The sequence below is a fragment of the Cryptotermes secundus genome, unplaced genomic scaffold (genome assembly GCF_002891405.2).
Source record: "Cryptotermes secundus unplaced genomic scaffold, Csec_1.0 scaffold533, whole genome shotgun sequence".
NCBI classification, from domain to species: domain Eukaryota; kingdom Metazoa; phylum Arthropoda; class Insecta; order Blattodea; family Kalotermitidae; genus Cryptotermes; species Cryptotermes secundus.
The window spans coordinates 1067501-1093586 of NW_019731275.1; the positions used below are offsets into that span (position 1 = coordinate 1067501).

The 26086-nt window shown below is 41.1% G+C and overlaps 1 protein-coding gene across 3 annotated transcripts in view; it reads right to left on the reverse strand.

The window, feature by feature from the left end:
• Positions 1–26086, reverse strand: part of LOC111866837 (facilitated trehalose transporter Tret1) — a 98916-nt gene that overhangs the window by 63986 nt on the left and 8844 nt on the right. For 2 of the 3 annotated variants that reach the window (XM_023856142.2, XM_023856141.2), the window contains exons 2-4: positions 22601–22748; positions 21312–21447; positions 20383–20649 (exon numbers count right to left, since the gene is read on the reverse strand). In XM_023856142.2, coding sequence (XP_023711910.1) covers positions 20383–20649; positions 21312–21447; positions 22601–22748 — 551 coding nt within the window. Of the gene's footprint in view, positions 1–20382; positions 20650–21311; positions 21448–22600; positions 22749–26086 lie in introns of those variants that run through there. The other variant, XM_023856144.2, reaches the window with a different exon arrangement.

Below are 26086 nucleotides of genomic sequence, written 5' to 3' on the forward strand. Positions count from 1 at the left end.
AAGCTACGACACGGGACCCACGGCTTAAAGTCCCTCCCGGAGGACTTGTTCCCTGAATTTTTCCACCCTTAAAAATTCGACGACCTCCGCCGGGTATTTGAACCCGCGTACTACGAGTCATGAGGTGGGAACATTACCTCTAAACTACGGAGGCCGCTTCACACCCTCTACCATTCAACATTCGTAGTAATCCTACTATTCGAAGCTAAATTATCTGCGCTATTAAAATATTGTTACAAAGCTGGTCGCTCCATAATGCGGTACCTTTATTGAAAAATGGATACTTTCTCGTGTAATGAAGATATTTCCTGGTTTTATGGAATCCAAGCATTCATTACTACGTTCATAAATACCCGTTATTCTAAGCCATTTGTATTTATCAAGTGCACATTCTTACAGTTTCTTTCTTCATTACCGGTTTTCACTATCTTACATACCCAGGTCTCTCTTTCCTAGAGATTTCCACACCGAAATTTAACATGTAATTTACATATCCACTGTTCGTGTAATATAACCCGACCGTCTCACCCTGCTTTATTAAATAAACCCATTCAGAAAAGGTAAATACTACGAATTATGAAGCCCTATGTTACGTAACGTCTCTTGCCCTCTTGTATTTCCTTTATATTCGCTCCAGGTGCACTCCTCAGCGTTTTATTTTCATGTATGTCCAATCTTTGTTCTTATTTTAAATTAGATTGAGAGATCAAATTTTACGCCGATCACACTGGCCGCGCTGTCTAAGTTATGAACTGTCTTTGCCCAGGTAGAGGCCTTCCGATGGGCTCATTCCCGTCCAAGGAGGCCTACCAACTGTGTATAGGATTAAAAAACTGAAAAAGCGGCCAAGGTTCAAAGGGCTGTAGAGCCGTAGAGAGAGAGAGTTTTACACCCGTATCCACAGGTAAATTAGCAACCCCAGTCTATCGTAATTTTAGAACATACGAGTACGAAAGACTGTTGTAAAAAAGAAAAAATATTCAGACAAAAGGACACAGGTAACTACGTTCTGCTTTTGTTACCGGTAGGGCCAGCAGAGGTACAACACGTGCTGGATCGTAGTCACAAACCGAAAATACCACTAGCAAATCTTAACGTTGGGGAAATCCAACTCTCTTCGTGTTACGTCTCCCGTGAAGCTACAACGAGCTTTAGTAGACGTGGGAGAAAGTTTGTCTGCAGGCTGGAAGTTGAATTTAGGCTGTAACCTTCAGTGCACATTACGAATAATTCTACATTTTACTGCTAGCTTACTTTCCTTCTCGTACAATGTAAGGCAGGAATCGTGTGTTTTGCCTACAAATAACTTCATAATCCATTGTTTCTCAAATTGTGATCTCCAGGTTTCAAGAATTGTTTAAAGCATAGTTGTACGAGTATCATACCACAGTTCCTTTTTACAAGTCAGTAAATCGGTAAAATGTGACATAGAAGCTTTCGGAAAATGTAGCTGCAGACGAAGAAATATTTGGCGAAATTTTTCGTGACTGTACACAAATATTTTATAGCGCTCTGTGGGTGAGGAGAGATGTAGGTTTGTGTCCTTACTGAAGATCCGTTAGCGAACTGGGAGCAATATACAGAACTGCACTCCGACCTAACCAGCAGGGACGGGATAAAATAAATTTGTGTATGGCCGCGTCATAGCTCAAGCGGTTAGTCCCTGGCTTCCTACCGCGGCGGCCCGGATTAGATCCCGGGTCTGGTCAGGTGGGTTTTGTGATGGACAAAGTGGCGCTGGGGCGGGTTTTCTCCTAGTACTTCGGTTTCCCCTGCTAATCTTTATTCCACTAGATTCTACATCATCATAATCACCCGGGGCAGGCTACAATAGGCCAAACAGTGGCCACCGTGCCGCGTGGACCCAGCTGGACTCCACCCCCCAATAAGCGAAAAAAATGTGTGTATTATTTTAGGGGATCTCGGAATAAAAACACTGAAAATCTCCTTCTTATTCAACACATAAATATTTTTTGATATTTGGTATGACAATTATTCCACTAGAGGCTACCACAATTTTGTATGTTGAATGTATGTGGTTTTGACGGCGGTAACATTGAAGACAAATATATTCTAGTATGTGACGACACCTAGTCTTGTGGAAGTTTACTGATGTTTCGAAGGAACACGCTTCTTTCTTGTTGAATGTGTCACATGTAGGAGGTACGCGTGACAAATTTATGGTTTCTAGTTCCGGTGATTGGATTTATTAGCAACTTGGTTACACACTCGTTTAATTACACTCAAATTAGAGCGCTATCGCTGATACATACACCTCATAATTCACGGTTACACGCATCCACTAGTCCTCTCTTGGTAATTGATCTCACCACAGAAACTAGTGCTTCAAATCACTCCAAATATTTCACATAATTAAGGTCTTCAGATCACAGTCTAAATCTTCACAGGTCTTCTACGAACTTCCTGTTGTTGTTACTTAAACACACTCAGACACTCTAAAATACTTCCCTGTGTTCTGTCTCTAACTGTCGTGATGCACCCTCCTCACTGACCACGCAGAAAAAGCCTATATTATTTGAACGTGTTTACCGAGGGATCGCATAGCAACGGTCATGGAGCTGACAAGATAGAAAACGCCGCACTCCCATTGTTGCCTTGCATGTATTTGGTCGCGAGGTGTTTAACAGTCAGTGAGATTAGACTCGGTGTGGAGGCGGGATCGAATACCTCCACCGTGACCCTGCGAGTCGTAGGAGGCGACGAAGAGGGAAGTCTCAAATCGGAGACAGTAAAATATGGCCGCGAGTCCAAGGGAGTCGGACCTGAGAAAAACTGCCCTGGCAAGGGCCAGCAGCATATACAAAAGACAGACCCGTCTTCTCGTCAGATTTAGCGCCCCATAAAATGCAAGAGCTTAACTGTCAAACAGCAATAAATTTCTGGTCATGAGCCCCAGATGGGGCTGGACACCAAGACTTACTTACTGACTGACTGTCAGTCGCAATGTGACTTTGACTGACGGTCAGTTACATAGCAACGCTGTGTCCAACCACGTTACACATATTTCACTCCGCGACCCTGACGATGTAGGTAGTATGCATGTATGTATGATCTGAAGTTCTCACAGCTGTGGTTATGAAGTATTCTGTCTTCTGGTATGGTCCGTTGAAAGTCAACCGATGTTTCGGAGGTATATGTTGCCTCCATCTTCAGGGTCGAAACCAACGTAAGGGCACGTGGCGAGCTCAGATTTCTTGTTCGGCTTATTCTTCGATCCTGAAGACGGAGGCGACATATTCCTCAAAAAATTCGATTGACTTTCAACAGACTACATGGCGTTATATCCCAGAAAATAGAACTCTTCATGTAGGTAGCATTCTCCTCTAGAAGAGGAGAAAACTTCTATAAGACTACGTAGCGACGCATCCGAGACAACAGTAACTTAGTCACACCTGTATATTTATAACTTCCTATCACCACTAATTCTAACGTCAGATCAGAGTAGCCGTACGTGTAAGACGTAAATTGTCTTAAACTCGAACACATGAGATCGTGTATTGCAAACCCTGTCGAAGTATGAACGTATGTTCTGCGTTTGTGTTACACAGTCTACTATGTCAAAGTCTACTATGGGCCGATGTCCTGTACAAAGAATTCCCTCAAGTGTCTAAAACGCTTCACAGTTTCGGAAGTCTGAACTGAAGCAGCCTAGAGGACATAATCTGAAGAAGAATAATTGCAGCGCAGCTTCTGTGCATAAATCTGAGATCTTAGTACATTAGCACATCTTCATGTGGCATCCTAAACCTTTTCATTGAAAACGGTTCTAAATTTTTAAGAATGTAAGAGAACAACTTGGCGGCGTTGAGAAATACATGTTTAGCTCCCAGATTAATTTCAATACAATTGGAGTAATGTATGAACTTCGTATGAAAATAGATCAGTATGAGTTTAGACATAACAGAGTACCCACCAATCACTGTTTATATTTTCTTCAGATATTGGAGAACAAATGGGATTACAATGAAGGGCACATTACCTATTTATACGCTTCAAGGAAGCCTATGATTCGGATAGGAGGGTAAAGTATTTTACAAAATTTCCATTGAGTTTAACATAACCATAAATGTTATTAGGCGAATTAAAATATTTTCAATTGAATTTCATTTTAAAGACTGGTTAAGTAAGAAACACTGCTTGTTAGGTTTCCGTCTCAGATTGTTCTCAGGTACGGAGATGCTGTATCATCTCTGATTTTCAGCTTTAGAATACGCCGCTGGGAAGGTGCAAACAAACTAGGGGGTGCCGAAATTAAATAAGCATATCAGATTTTGGTGTACTCGTATCCAGATAAATATATCTGAGCATAATATTGTATTTAATATTCACTGAATATAATTACTGTAACATATAAATTGGGCCGCGCCATAACTCAAGCGGTTAGTCGCTGGCTTCCCACCGCGGCGGCCCGGGTTCGATCCAGGGTCTGGTCAAGTAGGATTGTGGTGGACAAAGTGGCTCTGGGGCAGGTTTTCTCCTAGTACTTCGGTTTCCCCTGCCAATCTTCATTCCACCAATTGCTCCACAATCACCCTCACCTATCATCTGAGGCTGGTACAATAGGCCAGAAGTGGCCGCAGTACAAGGGACTTAGTCCCACCCCACTAGCAGTAAGAAAAACACATAAATTTGGATATAAATACTACAAATTTCGTACAATATATTAATAATTCCAGCAGAATGTTAGGAGCTTAGAAGGCGTAATCATATTACAACATATTCATTCAGAAAGAAAAACTTAAATTGTAACTTTCGTTACAATACGCATTGTAATCTATGAGGATTTTCAAGGTCGAAACGTGCGAAACCTGCAGCTGTAAGCATTAAACTATTATATGCAGTTTGTAACAGTTATATACAAATTTGTTTGTGACGGTAAATATGTGCGAATACATCAACCTACAGAGGAAAACCCAGATCTCTTAGGTGGTAATAAGCAAGCTGATGCTGAAGCACGCGTAAATGCAGAGAAACCCCAGCATGGGCCTGTGTTTAGATTTCGTCATCAGAGTGCGGTACAAATTTTCCTTTTTAATACATAACAAATTAAAAATATCTGGGAACCACTCTAATCTATCACATTGGCATTGAAGAAAAAATTATGAACACATTAAATTCAGGAACAGCTTTCTACCATTCAGGTTAGAATCTTTTGTCCTCGCGTTTTCTATCTAAAAAAATGAAGTTTAAAGTGTACAAAACTATAATTTTCCTGTTGTTTTGTATGGGTTTAAAACTTGGACTCTTATGACAAGGGAAGAACATAGAGCGAGGTTGTGTGAGAAGAGCGTGCTGAGGAAAATGTATTGATCTCGAAGGGAAGAAGGAACAGGAGGCTGGAAAAATGTATAATGAGGAGTTTTGAAATTTGCACTCTCCAAATATTATTAGGACAATTAAATGAAAGGGGATGACATGAGCAGAACATGTAACATGCATAAGAGAAATGAGAAGCGCTTATTAATTTTGGTAAGAAAATAAGAATGGAAGAGGCTACTTCGAAGACATAGGCGTAGACGGACGGATGATATTAGAATGGATCTTAGTGGAATAGGATGGGAGGGAGTTAAACTGGATTTATCTGGTTCAGAATATGGACCAGTGACTCCAGTGAACACGGTAAATGACAATGAACTGTCGGATTTCGTTAAATGCTGGCAATTTCTCGACTGGTTGCTTAACTATTGACACTTCAAGACGAAGATATGTTTCATAGAGTCAACTGAATAGTTTTAATTAATGTACGATATAAGAATGCGTAATAAGGAGGATTCAGATCACAGGACCCAGGAGGCAGACTATTCGATTCAGATATCAGGAAAAAATGACTGCTCAGCCAATTACGCATTTGGGGTGAAAAGTTCGGAGAGACGCATTCTAACTGACACCATTCGCTCTTGGGAGCATACAGAGCTACACCTTCAAATAGAAACGGAATTATTCTTTCAAGAAAATCAACGTAACGGATACTGCCGAGCAGATTCGCTGTAAAATATGGTCAAGTTAATTCTTCGCCTACGATTCTGGTCCGAAATGAAGAGCTGCCAATAGCAAGCGGCTCCTCAGTGTCCATTCATATAGGCTGTGGAGGTTATTACTCCACTATGCCTCAGTTCGCAGTACACTGTACAAAATATGAGGTTCAACTAAAATATTCTGTAGAAGGCACTGAGAGAACTGGAGGCGAACTTTGTAGTTCCTGGGCTGTAACCATTGGACATATTTACTTCACGCATTGTACATCAAACTGCAGTTTGGTAGAAGCCTGCTAGTGTTCCAGTCGAAGAATTCTAGTCGATCCGATAACATTTGTACCATCTGACACTTCCTCTTCATTCTGCACATAGCGTCTACTGCAGTCGAGGCAAATGTGGGCTGATGCCATGACTGCACGTCTCTGATCTGGATACTGAAACTTATATTGTCTCGATGCATCTGTAGCTTCACCATAACAGAAGCTGTATATGAAATGCATGTCCCGCATAAACAAATGGTGTCAGCTCGTTTTAATGTGACCACTAATTTTCCATCGGAAATAATGCGAGCCATATGCAGCCATACGGAAAGTACCACCATACGAACATACAGAAAATCAAAAGTAAATTTTCAGAACGCCTTCACTCCGAAACGGAACCTTATATATATATTTGTCTCTTCCAAATTATCTCTGCAACAACCTCGAAACCTTTGTGCGTAAAACTTTGAATAACTTCATGTGATGGAGTGTGACAATAGACGGATTTTGGATTGGTTATCTGATTTATTGGATAATTTACAGCTCGTGACTACACTTTACAAATCACTATCACGCACAGACTAGTGCTCTCCGCCACGGACTTCACTGAGCTGCTTGTTGGCGACTTTCAATGGTTTAGCGTCCTCAGCTTCCGTACCCATTGGCTCCTGTGTTCGCTGGCTGCGCCTTTCAGCTGCAGCTCCCTAGCTGCACTAACCTAGGCACGAACCGCATAGAAAACACCTATCCCAACAATTCTTATATTGTTGGCTCACGTAGCTACGGCATGAGTACCAGGAATATTCTTGGGAGTAAAGGGCGGCCGGCGCGAAAGGCTGACAAACTTGCCGCCATCTATGAGCTGATTGTCTAGAAAATGTGGGAACCTCAACATCTCACAACGCTATGGACCTTCACGGCCTGTTGCAGGGATACCTTTACTTTTTACTTTTTTTGGGTATATATAGTTTATTGGGCGAACAAGTAAATACAGCATAGAGAAGCACAGGAACTTGTTTCCATGCAAGGGAGCGTGACTGTATAGACGTAAACGTGAAGAATACCAAGTACATATTCATGCCTCGTCAGCAGAATGTAGGATAAAGTAACCGTAGAGAAAAGCTAATAAATTCTTCGAAAATGTGACAAAGTTGAAATGTTTACTAACAACTACAGCAAATCGATATTGAATTAATAAAAAAGCGAAGACCAGATGTAATTCAGGGACTACATGACACAATTCTGTTCAGAATTCAGCCTTCCCCTCTGCTATCAGGATAGAACCTAGCTTCCAGGGTGCTGTACAAGTGGGAGCTGAGGAGAATACAGGACATGAAACGGAGAACAGAACGTGACAGCAGGGAGGAATGAATTACATAACCAGGCGCCTCATAATTTACAGACATGCTCTTTACCAGACATTATTAATATGATGCAAGGGGTGATGGGTGGGGCACGTAGCACATATTGGGAAGATAAAGAATGCGTGTAGAATTTTGGTTGAAAAACTTGAAGGGACGAAACATCTGCCGAGACTGGACGTAGATGGGTGTATTACATTAAAATGGAGACTAAAGAAGAAGTGTGTGAATTAGATTCAAATAGCTCCGTACCGGATCCAGTGGTTGGATTTTTAAAGGCGCTATGAGCCATAAAAGGCTAGGAGTTTCTTAAGCATTGAGCGGGTATCCGCTCCTTGGAAATACCATGCTACATGTAGATAAGTACCACACAATTGGTTCAACGATTGAAAATACCGGCAGTGACGTCTGCAGACGCTCTTCTTTCTATCCGGATCTCGGGAGCTGTGTTTGGCTTTATACTTGAACTTTATTACTGCTGTACAAGCACGACTTGCGTGATGAGTCGGTCAAGTGGCGAGAACTGTTTACTGTGCATTAGAAGCTGTAAAATAAACACACGAGATGCAATACACACAGAGTCGGGTTCGTTTTTGTAAGAGACCCGAAGCAATGAAACTGAGGAGGCCCCTATCAGCAACAAAAAATTCAGATTATGAAAATTTTTATTTCTGTTTTCTTATTTTTTACAATAAATAAGAACCGGGATTGCTCAGTCGGTATAGCGACTGGCTACGGGCTGGACGACCGAGGGGTCGGATTTCGATTCCCGATAGGTTCAAAAATTCTCACTTCTCCATTTCGTCCACACCGGCTCTGGGGCCCACCCAGCCTCATATTCAATGGGCACTGTGAGATTTTTTCCGGGAGTAAAGCGACCGGGGCGTGAAGCTGACCACTCACCTCCAACTCATGCCGAGGTAAAGGAAACGTGGGTCTATACATCCACTCCTCCACAGTTCTTCAGGCCGTAGTGCTAAATAAGTTAAGCACGGGAACGGTTTTACCTCACCGTGTAATAACTACAAATACAGACAGTACAGTTCGTGATTGCAGAGAAGCAAATGTTTCAGTGAAATCTGTGGATGCTACGACTATTTCAGTTTTGTGGAGGCTTCGGGGCGATCGCTATTGCCGCTAACCCTTAAATTCGGTCCTGGATACAAAAAGGGATAAGTGTGGGTAAGGGAAAAAGGAAGAAATAATGTTTTAAAGGTGGAAGGGAACGTCCCTGGTCAAGCAACATTCTGTGAAATTGTGTGGAAGCAATGGTGGCATTATCAAAATCGGCGCTAGATGGAAACAGTCCTTCAGCTTGGGGGTTGTGCGTGGGCTAACAACTCCTCACCGTAAAAAATAAGCTTGTTACAAAATGTCATAAAGGACCTCGGACATGGACGGATTCTTTGGATAAATAACAAGCTAAAGAAAAATGACATGAGATTTGCGGCATGGAATGTAAGAAGTCTATATACGGCAGGTTCGTTCAGGACAGTGGCGGAGGAAACATCAGAATACAAGTTATATTTAGTGGGAATGCAAGAAGTCAGACGGGGCGGAGGTGGCACCGAACCAGCAAGCGAATATATAGTTTTCTACGGAAAGTGAAACGAGAATCATGAATTAGGTACAGGTTTCATTCGTTCATACGAGAATCATATCAGCGTTTAAGAGGGTAGAGATTGTTAGTGATAGGATGTCGTGCACACTGCTATGAAGTCGCTGGTGTGATGACATTGTTCTGAATGTTCCTAACTTAACAGGGGACAAAATTGATGATACGAAGAAACGGTTCTAAGAGAGAATTAGAACGTGTATTCGATAAATTCCCTAGGAACTATAAGAAAATTATGTTAGGCGAGTTCAATGCCAAAGCAGGCAGGGAAGAAATTTTCGAAAAAACACTTGGGAATGAGAATTTCCATTAAATTAATAATGACAATGGAAAAGGGTAATAAATTTTACCGCTCCCAAAAACCTTACTCTCGAAAATATGACGTTCCCATCTCGTAACATTCATAAATTTACTTGTACATCTTCTGAAGGAAAGATGCACAACCAAATTGACCATATTGTTGTAGAGAGGAGACGGCATTCAATTATAATTACTGTCCCATCGTTCAGGGCAGCAGATTGTGATACTGACCACTGTGGTGGTGGCAAAAGTTGGGGAGAGATCAGCAGTGAGTAAAAACAACGCACAGAGTTCATATGGAGAGGTCCAGTCTCAAGAAATTGAAGGAGCCAGAGGGTAAAGAGCAGTCTTGTGTTTAAATCTCAAATAGGGTCGCAGTTTTGGAAAACTGAGGTGGATATTAATAGTGTTTGGGGAACTATCAGAGGGAATATAAAAATTTCAGCCAAAGAGAGTCTAGGTTATTATGAACTGAAGCACAAACCACGGTTCCAGTAAGGATGTTCAAAATTATCAGACCAAAGAAAGCAGGCCAAATTGTAGTGGTTACAGGATCCAAGCGAGTTAAATGCGAATAATTTGAACAATATAAGATGTGAAACCAGCAGGTATTTCAGGAGTAAAAAGAAGGAATATCTGAAACACAAAACTGATGAGCTTGCAATGAACAGTAAGAACAAGAACATTAGAGACCTGTATAGAGGAATGAATGACTTCAAGAGGGGTTACCAACCTAGAAGTAACTTAGTGAAGGATGAGAATGGTGATCTGCTTGTAGATTCCCACAACATTTTGAATAGGTGGAGGAACTACTTCTCTCAGTTATTGAATTTACATAGTGTCAGTGATGTTAGGCAGACAGAAATCAGTATAGCAGAGTCGTTAGTACCTGATCCTAGCCCTTTTGAGGTTGACAATACTATTGTAAAATTGAAACGGTATAAATCGCCAGATAGTGATCAAATTCCGGCAGAACTGATTCAAGTAGGAGGTGAAATATTGCGTTCTAAGATCCACAGTCTAATTACGGCATAAGGAAAAATTGCCTGATCAATGGAAGGAGTCTATTATTGTACCAGTTCACAAGAAGGGTGATAAAACTGACTGTAGTAATTATCTAGGGATATTACTTCATACAAAATTTTATTCAATATTCTTCTCTCAAGTTTAGGTCCATATATAGATGAAATTATTGGGGATCATCAGTGGGTTTCGACGTAACAGATCAACTACAGATCAGATCTTTTACATTCGTCAGATACTGGGGAACAAATGTGAGTATGATGAGGCAGTACATCAGCTATTCATAGACTTCAAGAAAGCCTATGATTCGTTTAGGAGGGAAGTATTGTACAATATTCTGATAGAGTTTGGGATAACCATGAAACTAGTTAGGCTGATTAAAATGTGTTTCAACGAAATGTATACTAAGTCTGTAAAGTTAACATTTGTCTGATAATTTTCTTATCCAGAATGGTCTAAAACAAGGAGATGCTTTATCGCCACTGCTTTTGAACTTTTAGTTAGAATATGCCATTAGGAAGGTCCAGGGAAACCAGGTGGCACTGAAATTAAATGGGACACATCAGCTGTTGGTCTATGCCGATGATGTGAATCTACTGGGTGATAATGTAGTAACCATAAAAAACATGCAGGCTTTAATTGACGGTAATAAGGAGGTTATTCTAGAAGTAAAGACAGAGAAAGCTAAGTATATGTTGCAAAATCATGGCATAAAGTTAGGTAACAGATATTTTGAAAATCTGGCACAGTTCACATATTTGGGAACGACGACAACAAATCAAAATCTGATTGAAGAGAAAATTAAGTGGAGATTAAACTGATTGCAGTTAAATGGTAGATTTTTATTGATATGCATTTGCCTGATGATGGCCGATAGTGGCCGAAACATGTAGCAAAGCCACAGCTGAACGCTGACTTTGATGTTTTACTATTTGCTGTGTTGTGACGGTTCATTAAAGAGTTGTATATTGTAGCACAGCAGGATGCATGAAATTAAGTAAACAATTAGTGAGTTTGAGAAAACAACATATCTCATCAATAGAATTAGAGTGAATTTATTAGAGACGATATTCTAATACAGCTGATATACTTAAAGATACAGAATTAGTCCAAGTAATTATGGAAGAAATTATAACAAATCGAACTTATATTCACAATAAAATTACAAAAAATTAAACCCGGAAAGTTCTTGCTATCATGAAGTTTAGAAATTTTTTATCTTTTTATCGTGCCCGAACTCATTAAGATTAAATAAAACGATTTCTTCTTCTTCTCCTTCTGCGAGCGATGCAGTTCATGATGTTCCTTAGCCTCTTCTACGTTTCCTCGCCGTTGGTTCTGATCCTGTAAATCTCGTCTCCAATTTCCAACTTAAGAACTGGGTCCCTATGAGAATATTTGGACCTCACAGAGAAGAAACATTGGGATGTGCGTATGTGACAGAATGTTTCGAGTAATTAAACTCATTACTCTGTGAATAAGTGCTTTCATTCTAGTTTCACATATGCCACCTCCTGACTGCGTGAATCCACTGCTCTTCCAAGTGAACCTCCGTGATTCTAATGAATCTTATGCAAACCGGTACACACCTCCAAATTTAACGGCCGCGTAATGCATATTGCTATTTTATCAAATTTAAAAATTTAGTAGAAATGCGGTTGTCTCTCCAAAACTTCCCATTTCACTGATGTCAGGATTTTTAAGACGTTTCTTTTATAGAGAAAAATGTTGTACGTACACAGATATCCTCTTAATAGATTTAATTATCCAAATTCAAAAATGATTTGATTAACCACAACAGATTTCTACTGCAATTTCAACGGACATATTTTTTCCCTTGGCACTACAGCCGCAGTAGTCCTAGACCTACCTCCATGAACTTCTCCTTTCACTTCCGTTTTTCTACATCTTACATATTCGGTAGGACTCCTTGGGCGGGTGATCAGCTCGTCGCAGGGCCTCTACCTGTACACAAACATAGAAAAAGCACACACGCAAACTAAACATCAATGCCCTGAGTGGGATTCGAACCCACGATCCCGGTTTCCTAGCGAGCGAAGACAGTACATGCCTTAGACCGTTCAGCTACCGTGACCGGCCAACGGACATATGCTCGTTCAAAATATATGCCTTGTTAAATGCAACAACTGCGCTAGCCTATAAATAAGAGTATTCCTTCCTTTATGGATATATTGTGCCTAACTCTTCCGTCATATCATCTTAAGCTTGAAATTATAGGCTTATTCCTTGAATTCAGTTTTGTATTATACCCTATTATGGTAAATTACATTTTCAACACAAAGGCGATATTGCCTCTATGCTTAATTAAGCACAGCGCCATGAAATCTTATGGTATAATGCAGTCTTAACCTCAGAACTACATTTTGAGCGACCAGCTTCAAGATCTGGCCCTTCTTACCAGAGGAGAAAGACCCCCACCTCTCCGCATTACGATTGAGTAGATGATAAGGCGGGCCGCAGAGGTGGTCTGGACGCTTTCAAAGCTTAACGATAGTAGAAACCCTTCAAAACCTCACACAGAGCGTCATTATTACTGCTCTGTCCTCAGAATTAGCTCACCTATCGCGCTTAAATAGTTAATAATGCGGATTTAAGAACGAATACGCCAGAGTAACGCAAAACTTCACTAATTCTCTCTCTAATAAACTGGCAGGTGCTTTAACATGCATAATCGGGCGCAAGACGATAGAACTGGTTTTCACCTTCCAGGAACTGTGGCCAGGAACGTGATGTAAAGAAACCCAGCTGTTAGACGCAATGTAAAGATATTATTTGAAGGCGGATACAGGGAAAAAAGCTCATGTTATATAAACACGTAACAGATTGAACGAAGTTATATTCTAGTATTTCCCAAAGATGACCCTCAAATTTCAGTTTTTGTCACATCGACAACCAATTGGAGTAGAGTTCTTCTTGTGAAGCGAATAATCGGCAAGCAAGTTAAGAAATTCCCTGCTATCTGTTAACTCCTAACATACATTTCCGTGTTCACAAGGACTCGTTTGTTGGTCTCTAATCTGAGCCACATGTGTCCAGTCCATACAATAAAGCACTATTTTCTTAAGATCTGTTTTAATATTATTATCATCTTCCAATATATGTCAACTAGATATTTTAAGTGGTCTCTTTCCTTCAGATTTTGCAACCAAAATTTTCTATGTGTTTTTCATTTCTCCTATGCTTGCAACATGCTCCATCCAAATCATCTTCTTTGAACTGATCACTTCAATAAATTTTTTGAAGAGAACAGGACACTAGCAGTGTTTGTATGTCCACTAACACTAAGGGCGAAACCCAACACCATTCGACATGATCCAAAGCCAGTTCTATGGCTTATAATCTCCCAATTTCAAAGTTACAGAAAAGCATTCATTTATATGAATGTAGAAAATGTTCTTATCCCGTACAGGCATATTTATGAACACATTCCTGGTATGTTCCGACATTCTGGACGAGGAAACTAGGAGAAGACAGAATAAAATGGAGAAACAGAGCGAGTGGATGAGAGAGGTAACGGAGGGGAAAGGGATGAAAAGTGTAAAATATAAAAGCATGAAAAAATACATAAGAATCGGGTATCTCCGCTTGCTCTCTGCATCCTTAGTAAAAAAGCTGCCAACTCCAAGAAAATATTCACAATCGCCTCCATCTTCAGGGTAGGAGGAAAAATAAGAAATCCGCAAGCGAAGAGACGGTGAGAACCGGTACAAGCTTGTACATTCCTCCGAAATGTCGGTTAAGACCACATATACACGGTGCCAAATCCCAGAAGACTGCTTTCTTTATATAGAGAAATGATGCTATTGTTCCCACTTGTTTTAATTTTATTATTTAATACAAAATGAGTTGCTCATTCTTTCCGATCGACCGTCGTGGATTCTGAGTCAGGCAGGTGCATTAGAGAGATATAGTTTTGACCTTGTTTTTTTCGAAGCCTGAAACGATGGAATGAGTCGGGCATATTAAGAAATAAAACGCGTTAATGTCATTATGGTCCGAACCTGAAACGACGTAATGAGTTTCCTTCATTGACGACAGAGATTCACCACTGACACCATGCAAATATTGTTATTCCTTCACGACATTGAAATTGACATTCAGAGTCGAAACCACAAGAACACATTTGAAATTATACGTGGGCCTGGGGCAAGGTTAAGTTTACGTGGCTAGAACTACATGTAAGGCAACATTAGATGTAAACCCGGCCGGAGAAGCTGGTGCCACAGAAAAAAGCCTGACGCTCTCTCATTCGATATGCTGTGGAATTTTGAAAAAAATTAGAATTTTGAAGAAAGCCGTCTTCTGGGGTTTGGCACCGTGTATATGTGGTATTAACCGACGTTTTGGAGGAACGTATCGCAGGAACGTATCGCCTGCTTTTACCGATTTTCACGGTCTCTTCGCTTGCGGATTTCTCATATTTTTTCCTTCTACCCTGAAGATGGAGGCGATACGTTCCTCCGAAACGTCGGTTAATACCACATATACACGGTGCCAAATCCCAGAAGACGGCTTTCTTCATAGTCACCGCCGTGAAAGCCTCAAATCTTACAACTAGAATTTTCTCTTCTCCACGTCGTCCGGACCGGTTCTGGGGCCCGCCCAAACTCCTATTCAACTGGTAAAAGGTAAAGTTGTCCCTGTGCTTAACTAATTAAGCACTGCGCCATGAAGGCTAGAGGGGTGTGGTAGAACCACCGCTCTTGACCTCGGCACTAATTGGGGATGAGTGGGCTCCTTCACGCCCCTGCCGCTTTACAGACGGGAAGAGAGCTCCCATACCCATCAGATAAGAGGCTGGGTTGGCCCCAGAACCGGTCTGGACAACATGGAAAAGAGAAAATTCTTCAACCTGCCAGGACTCGAACTCTGATCTCTCGGTCATCCAGCCCGTAGCCAGTCGTTATACCGATTGCGCTGTTCCGGTTCCTAGGGAAACCTAACACACAATGAAATGAAACCTGCGCGTTCAGCATACTTTATTTATTTTGAAAGAGCAAAAGAAATTTATTGAATCACCTTGCTTTCCATGTGTACGTGTGTGTGTCTGCTTGTACATTGCCCATAACAACTCTCGAACACTTGCGCAGACTTTATGGAACTTGATACATCAAGCTGACTCCATCTGATGGCTTAATTCATAAATCTGCCCCACAGTTAATACCAACACTGCAACCTCTACCTTAGACTTACTTGAATGCCACAATCGATCGTCATGAATCTTGGTATGTCATAAGAGGCACTTTCAGCAGCATATCTCACAAGTGCTTCCCTTCAGCAGTAATATAAAAAATAATTTAACTATCCCCGTAATAAGGCATAGAGGCTCATAGGTTTTGTAAGATGTCGAGGCCCCCACATTTTCTAGACAATCTGCTCACAAATGGCTGTGAGGTTGACAGCTTTACGTGCCGATCGCCTTCTACCCCGGGAAAAATCTGCTAGAGGCTGAGTCGACCCCAGAGTCATAGTGCTCCTGGAAGGATTATCTCAATTGAAAAATCCAGTAACTTCAAAGGGGGTCCAACCCGCGACTTTCCGGCTTGTATCATAGCGCGTCAACTAACTGTTACTGTGTGCCCTCACTTCCCTTCAGTAGCAGAGAGTTTTGTGTCCATCTGCAAGTCACCGTGGGTCTCCGAAGCAAATATTGTCATTGACCTTCAAGCTATTTTTATTCTTGCCAACATTAGTCGCCTGAACTTAGTTGGTCACCTCAGTCTACAATGGAGAGCTGGGAGTTCTTTGAATCACTTCCTGATTTCATATACACGTACATTTGAATCAAAATAAGAGATTCACAAATTGGGGCACAAAAATTTATTTCTACTTCTCCAGTATACGGTCTATAACAGAGTACTATTATGATTTAATAACCAGCTTCCACAAGCCTGTCTGGATTTTAGGGTAAGAAATCTCAGCCCATCTTTCATACATGGTACCGAAGGGTGAGATACTTTAGCTGTGTGACAACGTATTAACACAAACAGATTGTAGTCACGTGTACAGCAATAGATACAACATAACGCCTCTCACAAAGCCTCTTCTGTCCCACAGGCATCCTCACCTTCCTGTGGTGCACAACTTAATGTCTTTAATTATTTTAAGATATGCACAAGTCACGTTCCATAGAAACTGAGTTTACATTACTGCTTCGTTGTCTTACGCATAAATAACAGCACTTTGTTCTACAGGGGATGGACAAAAATATGGAAACACCTCGTGAAATGTATGCCTGAATTGAAGTGTTTATTATAGCGACGTTTGTAGGTGACGATGTCTATCTGCCCAATAGCACTACCTGTACAACCTCCGCAATATGTTGCAAGCTTCATCTGTTGTCGAGACAGTGTTCAGTGCAGTTTTTAGTGCATTACGTCAGAGCTAACAGAATTCGAACGAGGGCAAATTGTTGGGGCCTGTATGGTGGGTGCTTCCGCAACCAGGGTAGCAGAGGTTTTTAGTGTTTTGCGAGGCACAGTATTCAAGATTATGACCGCACACAGAAGGACTGGAAAAACCGCATCCGATAAACACCAGCGTGGACGGAAATGTGTGTTGAGTGATAGAGACAGACGAACATTGCGTAGGATTGTGACGAAAAATAAGAAGACTACAGCTGCAAAAGTGACTGCTGAACTGAATGTCACGCTTACAAACCCTGTCAGCACCAAAACAGTACGAAGGGAACTCCACAAGCAGGGTATTTCTGGACGAGCTGCAATTCCAAAGCCACTCATCAGTGATCAAAATGCCACTAAGAGGACAGTGTGGCCCCGAAGTCATAAAGCCTGGACTATGAAGCAATGGAAGACGGTCATTTGGTCGGATGGGTCCACTTTCAAACAGTTTCTGACTTCTGGCCGAGTTTACGCCTGGAGAACGCCATCCCAAGCTTACGATCCAGATTGTTTGCTGCCAAAAGTGAAACATGGCGGGGGTTCGAGCATGGTATGGGCAGCCATATCGTGGTATTCTGCCTGACCCACCATTACCTTGCAAGGTCACGTCACTGCCAACGACTATGTGACCAATTTGGGAGACCAGGTCCATCCCATGGTGCAAACTTTGTTCCCCAGTGGTGATGCCATTTACCAAGAAGACAGTGCCCGTGTTCACACAGCTCACATCGTCCAAGACTGGTTTTTTGAGCACTAAGATGAAGTGACACGTCTGCCATGGCCCCCACAATAGCCAGATATCAATATTATTGAGCCTTTGTGGTCTGTTTTGGAGAGCAATCTGCGTGCACGCTATCCACTTCCATTATCGATAACAGAACTTGCCAATGTTTTGCAGGAAAAATGGTACAAGATTCCCTTGCAAATCATACAGGACCTCTATTTGTCCATTCCAAGGAGACTGCAAGCAATTCTGCAAGCCAGAGATGTCCTACTCCATATTAGCTACGGTAATGTGTTTTTTATTGGGTGTTTCCATATTTTTGTCCATCCCCTGTACTTGTCATAAGAAACACTAAGTTCGTAGTGAAAAGAAAGCAGGAGATTAGTTCTTACTAGAATTTCCTCTCACTAATGCAACTGCTTTTCCTATCACCTAGCCTTGGCATAAGGATACTATTGAAATATGCGCTTTACACTTATCTCCTATTGGCGGATTGAACTAATTCAGCAGTGTCACTTAGAATTGTTGACTTCTGTGTGTGTGTTTAAGAGCGAATATTAAACTCGCCGGTGGATATTTATTCCTTCGTGCGACATTCCACATGCAGTTCGCTCTGTCACACGTTCGGATGTATACACCTGTATTTTACGAATATTTGAAACGGATAATTGTCTATAAGATCTAAATATTTGTGATGATGGTACACTTTTTTAAATGCTAGTGCGGTGGGACAAGTCCCTTGTACTGCGGCCACTTCTGGCCTATTGTACCAGCCCCAGATGATAGGTGAGGGTGATTGTGGAGCAGTTGGTGGAATGAAGATTGGCAGGGGAAACCGAAATACTCGGAGAAAACCTGCCCCAGCGCCACTTTGTCCACCACAAATCACACCTGACCAGACCAGGGATCGAACCCGGGCCGCCACGGTGGAATGCCAACGACTAACCGCTTTAGCTGTGGCGCGGCCCCATTATGGTACATTAGTACAAATATTGTTTTTCGACATTATCCGTCGTCCTGTTTTATTGAAAACACCTTCCTGTTTATATTTCAAAACAACGTATCGGAGACTGGATTCTTCCTCCGTCTTTGCTCAACCTGAAGACGGAGACAGAATCCAGTCTCCGAAACGTTGTTTTGAAATATAAATAGGAAGGCGCTTTAGATAAAAACAGGACGATGGATAATGTCCCAAAATATAATATTTATACGATTCTTGCCTAAGTGTATCTTAAAATTGGTAGATCCTCGTATAAAGGCAAAGAATTCGTCCACACCTTTTATATTTCAAACGAAGTACGTAATAAGAAATTAATTTGTTTTATAAATCCTTAAAGTTTTAATTGCCATTGATCAAAATGAGATGACATTTTACTTAACTGCCCTCTTTCAGAATACGATTAACTTTCATTTAATTATGGTTGTTCAAAATATGAACTAATTTTTATTAGTGAATGTGAATAACTAGGAATTATCTCATCGTTGTCTTCCGCGGTTTCTTCTTATATTCCTCAGTCGTTTGCTTTCTCTCATCATCATTTAATTTATCCTTTCTTCATCTTTAGTCCTTCCTCTTTATTCCTTAGTCTTCTTGCTCTCATCTTCCTTCCTGTCCTTTATCTCTTCTCCTTATTCTCCTCCTCCTCATATTAGTATATCTCATGAACCAAATCACAGAGCTATGTAATAAGTACAGGGCTAGTCATAAGTCCGTGAAACATTTTAGAAATTCACAACAAATAAAATATGCATCGGATCATGGTAATCTTATGCCGATAGAGAATGAATCTCTCCAAGTTCCTTTGAAAGCCGCCATTGCCTGCTAATCTCAGGGATCTTCGCAACCGCATCACCGCTGATCTGGCTCTGGTCAACCGCGATATGCTGAAACGGGTGTGGGACGAAACGTATTATCGCATAGATGTCTGCCGTATCAGCAAAGGTGGACATATTGAGCATCTGTGAATTATGTAGAAAGAACTTGGCGAATTTACGTCTGTTTCAGTGTAATAAAATTTGGTATCCGTTGCGTAGTTTATTTATTGTAAATTTTCAAAATGTTTCACGGACTTACGAATAACGCTGTATTTCGAAGGCAGCAGTTGGCGGTAACTGGCTCAACAGCACAGGTAGACGGGAGAAGTTCCATTTAAGCTAATGCAACGGACATTCTAGACAGTACTAACAGTAAGAATTAAGTCTAATTCTTATCACATGTCTCATTCAAGGTGAGGATAAGACAATTTGGTGAAGTATCCTTCTTCTTGTATCTGTTAATTTCGATGACATAAAATCTCTGCGCGGTGGATGGTAGCGCTTAATTAGAGACAAGCGGAGCAGATATTTTTTGCCATAGCTGCTGACCAGTGAGCTCTACTTACTATACTAATTAAACATCCCCAACTAATCCCTCCACCGAATTGAATGTGCAGTCCGGCGTCCGTTATCCAAACAGAAGAAAACCTTTTCCGTAAAATACTACTAATACGAGTATATTTATTGTCATTTGCTGTGCTACATTAAAGTGTATTGTATATATATGTAAATTTTGTTTCTAGATGCACATTATAACTATGTCTCCTTGTTGTTCGACTGTCCAAGTTTCATCCGTCTTCAGTTCGGATAATGGCGCTTCACTGCATGAGTCATTTGATCAACTTATATATAGTCAAGTTACTCACCAGAAATTGAAATCAAAGTATCCCTTATTTCGGGTTGGCAGGTCTCAGCAGTATACGTCATAATAGGTGCCTCCATAAAGCCGATCCCTATCCCTAGGATAATATTTGCGACGTAGAGCGTCGTGATGGAATTGGAGAAGCAGTAGAGAAGCCAGCCCACTAGGAAAGGGATGTTGACTATCAACATGGACCACTTACGGCCTAAGAACTCCACGATTATCCCGGATATCAGGCTCCCTATTGGCTGGCAGATGAATGCGATGCTTCCTGCAGTAAGAGACAAAAAACTGTGACATGCGAAGCAATTCATTCCTGCAGTGAAAGCCTATAATTAACATGATATTTTCCAGGAGTGGATAATCTGATACCATTTCTAGACTGGTCTGCATATTGAGGTTACAAACCTACGTATCGACTGGAATTTGAACGCGATGATCCATCCTGTAAGAGGGCAAGAAGCGTCGAAACTCATTGTTTCCCATTCCGCATTATGGCCCTGGGGTTCACTCAGCCTCTAACAGAAATGATTACCAGGAATTAAATAAATAATTTTCCTGGGGAGTAAAGCGCGGCCGGCGCGTAAGGCTGACAACCTTACCGCCATCTATGAGCCGATTGTCTAGATAATGTGGGACCCTCAACGTCTCACAACCCTATGGGTCTTCACGGCCTGTTACAGGGATAGCTTTACTTTTTTTACAGTACAAAAAAATCTGTTTTTTAACACGACTCAGTATTAAGTCCTCATTGGTTCTTTGTCCCTCAGGCCAGCCAACCTGCCGTCTGAAGGGTATAACTATATTTAGACACACATGCTTAGAGCCAGCTTACTTCAAGATTGTCAGTTGGTGATATTCTTGGCTGTGGAATGAAAGTAATATTTAATCCTCCCAAATCAGCCCCACCAGCTATGAAGAAATGAGCCTCACCGAGCAATGACGCCTGATCGTTTGTGACGGACAGGTCCTGCTTGGCATTCAGCAGCGCTGCTATAAGCACAGTGCTGAAGGCGACAGGCGTACAAAGTTCCAGTACGAGAAGATTGGTCACGAGGTTCGCCAGAACCTACAGAAAATATCAAAATGTAAGCTCACAAACTGCAGAAAAATGGATAACTAAGGCAAGGGACCTGGCAGTATGTTGGGTCAGGAAGCGTAGTAGTGTAGGGCGGCAGAAACTCTGCGTTCTCCAGAAATAATATACTTTTTAAGCTAAAGAACTGAAAAATTCACACAGATGTACACAAAATGAGGCAACTAGTTTTATGAGCCTGTCCAAGTTATCAGAGGAGGAATAAGGCAGAATATAATCTATTCCTGTCGCCTACACAGTTAAACAACAAAATTATTTTGTTTCTGGACATTATCCATCGTCCTGTTTTTATTTAAAAAAACGTTGCGGGGTCTGGATTCTGTCTCCATCTCCAGATGGAACCTACTCAGTTCATCCCAGTCGATAGAGCTAGCCCCTCTCTATACATAAACCAAGCACAGCACACACCATCTTTGAGTGTTAAGAGAGACGTTGAAAACACTGAAAGAAATCCACATACATGAGACTTAGCACCTGTGTCCATGCACAATTTCACCGCCATTTTTGTTAAAATCGGAGTACTATTAGAATATAAGTCACCACTAAAGAAAAAATTTACTGTATGGTACCCACATAAAACACAATTTTCACACATAATCTACGCTGGACAGAGCTGTAGTTTTCTGACTTCTGCTGCAATAACGGAAGTCCAGATGGAAGATGTGTCCAAGCTGGGTTGCATGATCGGATGACCTACGTTAGACCGAAAGTGAAAGTCGGGTGTTCTAACTCAAGACAATGTAGTAATATCTTCTAAGGAAGACTGTGGCTCAGAAAGGGCTGTTTTGTCCAAGAAGATTTTGATTCACTATTAGAGGCAGGTACGTGGAATTTCGTTTGAAGCCATGATGCGTCCATCATATTTGCAAATTATTTCTTCGTTATATTTCAAATTAAAAAGATGGTGACGGTAAGAAAGACACGCCATTTCAATTGAAAATAGTAAGGTAGTCAGGGCTCAGCATTAAATGTACCTTTACCGTGCAGGCCTGATATATAAATACAATTCTCGCCGTCCTCACGGTACAGATTAAATAAATTTAATTGGAAGCAGGAATCAAACGTGCCCGGAATTTTCCGATGTTACACGAGAAGCTATGGGTTCTGACAGCTGCGGGCAGCTCACCTGAGGCAGTCTTCTTCTAAAGACGCTTGGTGTCGCGGCGCAGTGACTTTCCGCAGCTTCCGAATTGGGTTCAATAGTGTTCCGCCAAACTGCATCATTACCATTCTGGTCTCTAAAATGACGATCTTCCAACTGGTACTGTTGTTTCCTGCAAATTCATTATGATAAATGCGAGAGGTTCCAGATTGTTTCACAAGTTTTCTAAATTACAAACACATTTGTATTGGGCAGCACATTTCTAACAATCTAACATCTAACATGCATTTTCGTACTCTACACTTTACTCTCTCTGGGCTTACTCCGAACATTTTGCGAAATCTGAATACCAGCTCCATTACGCAAGAGCGGAATTAGCAGTGACTACCTCTATCTATCCGGTATAGTTCGCTTGCAGACTAAAGACACGGAGTTTTTTGTTTTCTATCTATCTATCTGTCTGCCTGTCTGTCTTCAACCCACGTGAACTTTGGTCGCTTATTCAGTTTCTTAATCCATACACATTCGGTAGAACACCCGTCGCATGGTCGCTATCTACACACAGAACAACACAAAAACGGAATAAACGCACACATCCGTGTCTCTACTGGGATTCGAACCCACGATCCCAGTGTTAGAGAGGGCGAGGAGTGTTCATGTTTTAGACCGCGCGGCTGCTGTATTCGCCAACTGTCACCTTTAGCAATTGAAAATGCAACTGCTTGTAATATGAATTGTGTGTCGGCAGCTTGAGTGTTATATTTGTCATTGGCGGTCCTGGTTTGAAAGAGAGAGAGGGAGAGAATTATATTTTTGCAGGAAGAGACGAGAGAGATGATGACATGACTGAAGAACTAAATTGGTTTCCCATATATATTCTCTCTCTCTCTCTAGATTTCACTCATCAATGGCTCTACAGCCCTTTCTTGGGCTCTGGCCGCTTTTTTAAGTTTCGTGATCCTGTACACAATGGGTAGGACCCCTTTCACATGAGAGGTTGTATATAGTGCAAAAGGAAGACTTTCAAGACATGCTATAAGACCAAGCAAATGCATAAGTGATAAACCCCATCTTCTCGTCAGAGAGGATGTTACATAAGGACTATTGCAGCAAGGGTTCAGATGAAAAATAAAATATGGCCGTGAGTCTCAAGGGGCTTGGCGCAAAGACGAAGTGATTAGCGGTAAACCGCCAGTCGTAAAGTAACTAGACTCTGATTCCGACCTCAGATGGCGTTAGTCAGACAGACGTCGTTCAGAAGGAGTTCAGCGTATGAGCTGTTATAATTGAGTGTAATTCTAAGGAAGTCCCAATAAACCCAATCTTCAAAACCAGAACCCCCTATTATTATTATAAAAGATAAAACAACTCCGTCCAGTGTGACTGTTGAAGTTTTTACTACTTCAATTCTTAACACCCTTACATGTTTCGGTCCTTATAGACCATCATCAGAGGGACATCGGTACTGCTTGGAAACCACTATTACAATGTGTGTTCTGAATGTTAAAATATATAGAAATACAATGTTTGTAATGCACAATATATACAAAATCCAAAGTTTTCACAACTACAGCGGTTGTCTTGGTATATTAAAGTTTTTTAAAACTTTTGTTATTTAGGTTAAAATTTATAAACCAAATAGGTTCGTGTCCCTTCTCTTATCGCCTTTCTTGACGGGGGCCGAACTTGTGTCGCCTGTCTTTCTTGAGAACGAGGTTCTTTGATATCGGCCTGTGTTTGTTCGTGGCGTGCTGTGTTTTCACATTGGACGGAGTTATTTTATCTTTTATAATATTGTTAGTGTGCTGCAACAGAATGAAACAAATCAAATCCAATATTATTAGTTACGCTAAAGCCTCATACATGACAGTATGTACATTCTATGTTATTTCTTCCTCGTTAGGTCTACTATGACAACCTGCACGGCCAAATGATATGCATTGCGATTGGCAAATATTTGTTTACTGCGGTCTCGGTTATGTTCGGCCTTGAAGTATACATTACGACCACAGACTCATAAATATCGATAAGCTTCATTAGCATAAACACTTACGTTGTCATTTTTAATGTCACTCTTTTCGGTATCAAGTAACTGCCATTGTTTTAATCAGTAAGAAGTGTAACGTGTGTAAATTCCCTTGAATATACGGAAACAATTCTGGGGAAAACCAACTCTCACTGATCAAAATCTCCCACACGTACAAACATGGTTGCACGACAAAGAAATATTGTCGTGACTTTGGTATGTCTCTATAACCCGGAATAAGCTTACACGTATAATGACAGATTAAAATAAAATTGAAAATATAGTGTCACGGGAGGAAGTGTATGTGACTATAACTGGGGTTCGGATTGGTGGATTGATTTATTGACCACTTATACAGACGACTCCAAAGTACAAGTAATTACAGCGCTATCGCTGATCTACATAATTTGCAAATCATTAGAACACACGTTAAATCTTCTCAGTCTGCTTTCATTAGTCGTTTCCTGGTAATGGATCTTAACACCGGAGATTCCTAAGCTTCTGTGCTCACATCTCTGCCCGCTGGTTGATACTCCACAACTGGACTGTCAACTGAACTCAATGCTCCAACTCTCCTGGTTATAATATTTCGGCACGGGCCACATAGAAAACGCCGTTCTTCTATTGTTGCATGGGTATTCGTTGCTGCGAGAATGTGTTTACCGAGTCGTTGCCTAGAAACAGTCGCTGTTTATTCGCCTTATCTCGCATTCTTTCCTTAGCATCGGCTTTACACGCTACAGTACGAAATGATTGTGTGAATTTTCAGTATAAATGATCTTTTATAAGCCTACTTCTTTTTTCAGCTATGACTCCATTCTCGTAGCTAATCAAAAATATAACATCAAAACTCTGACCTCTGATCAAGTCAAAGTACCGCCCTTGGAAAGTACAGTTTACAGTACGATCCTAAAATCCCTAATTGACAAAAAAACTTAATTTTACTCATATAAACCAAAACAAGATAGAAGCTTTAGAGTGGTCTTAAAAATGTCCATCCGACAACAGACTTAAATGAGATTAAATCTAGTATTGAATCAAAAGGCCATGAAGTTACCAACATCTGGAACGTAAAACAAAGGAAGACTAAAAATCCCTTACCAATATTCTATGTGGACCTAAAGCCAAAGGCTAATAATAAGGACATATATAACATAAAGTTACTCATGAATACTTGTGTCCAATTTGAAGCACCACATGCTAAACGAGAGATACCTCAGTGCACGAGATGCCAAAGATATGGCCACACGAAGAATTACTGCTATAACAACCCTCGATGCGTTAAATGCGCAGAAAATCATTTGACCAGTGATTGTCCCAGGAAAACAAGAGACGAAGAGGTCCGCTGCGTAAACTGTAACGAGCATCACCCTGCAAACTATAGGGGATGCATGATACACAAACAGCTGCAGCAAAAGATATACCCAGCGATGCGAGAACGAATAAAATCACCAACAAAAACTACACTACAGGGAGCAACATTT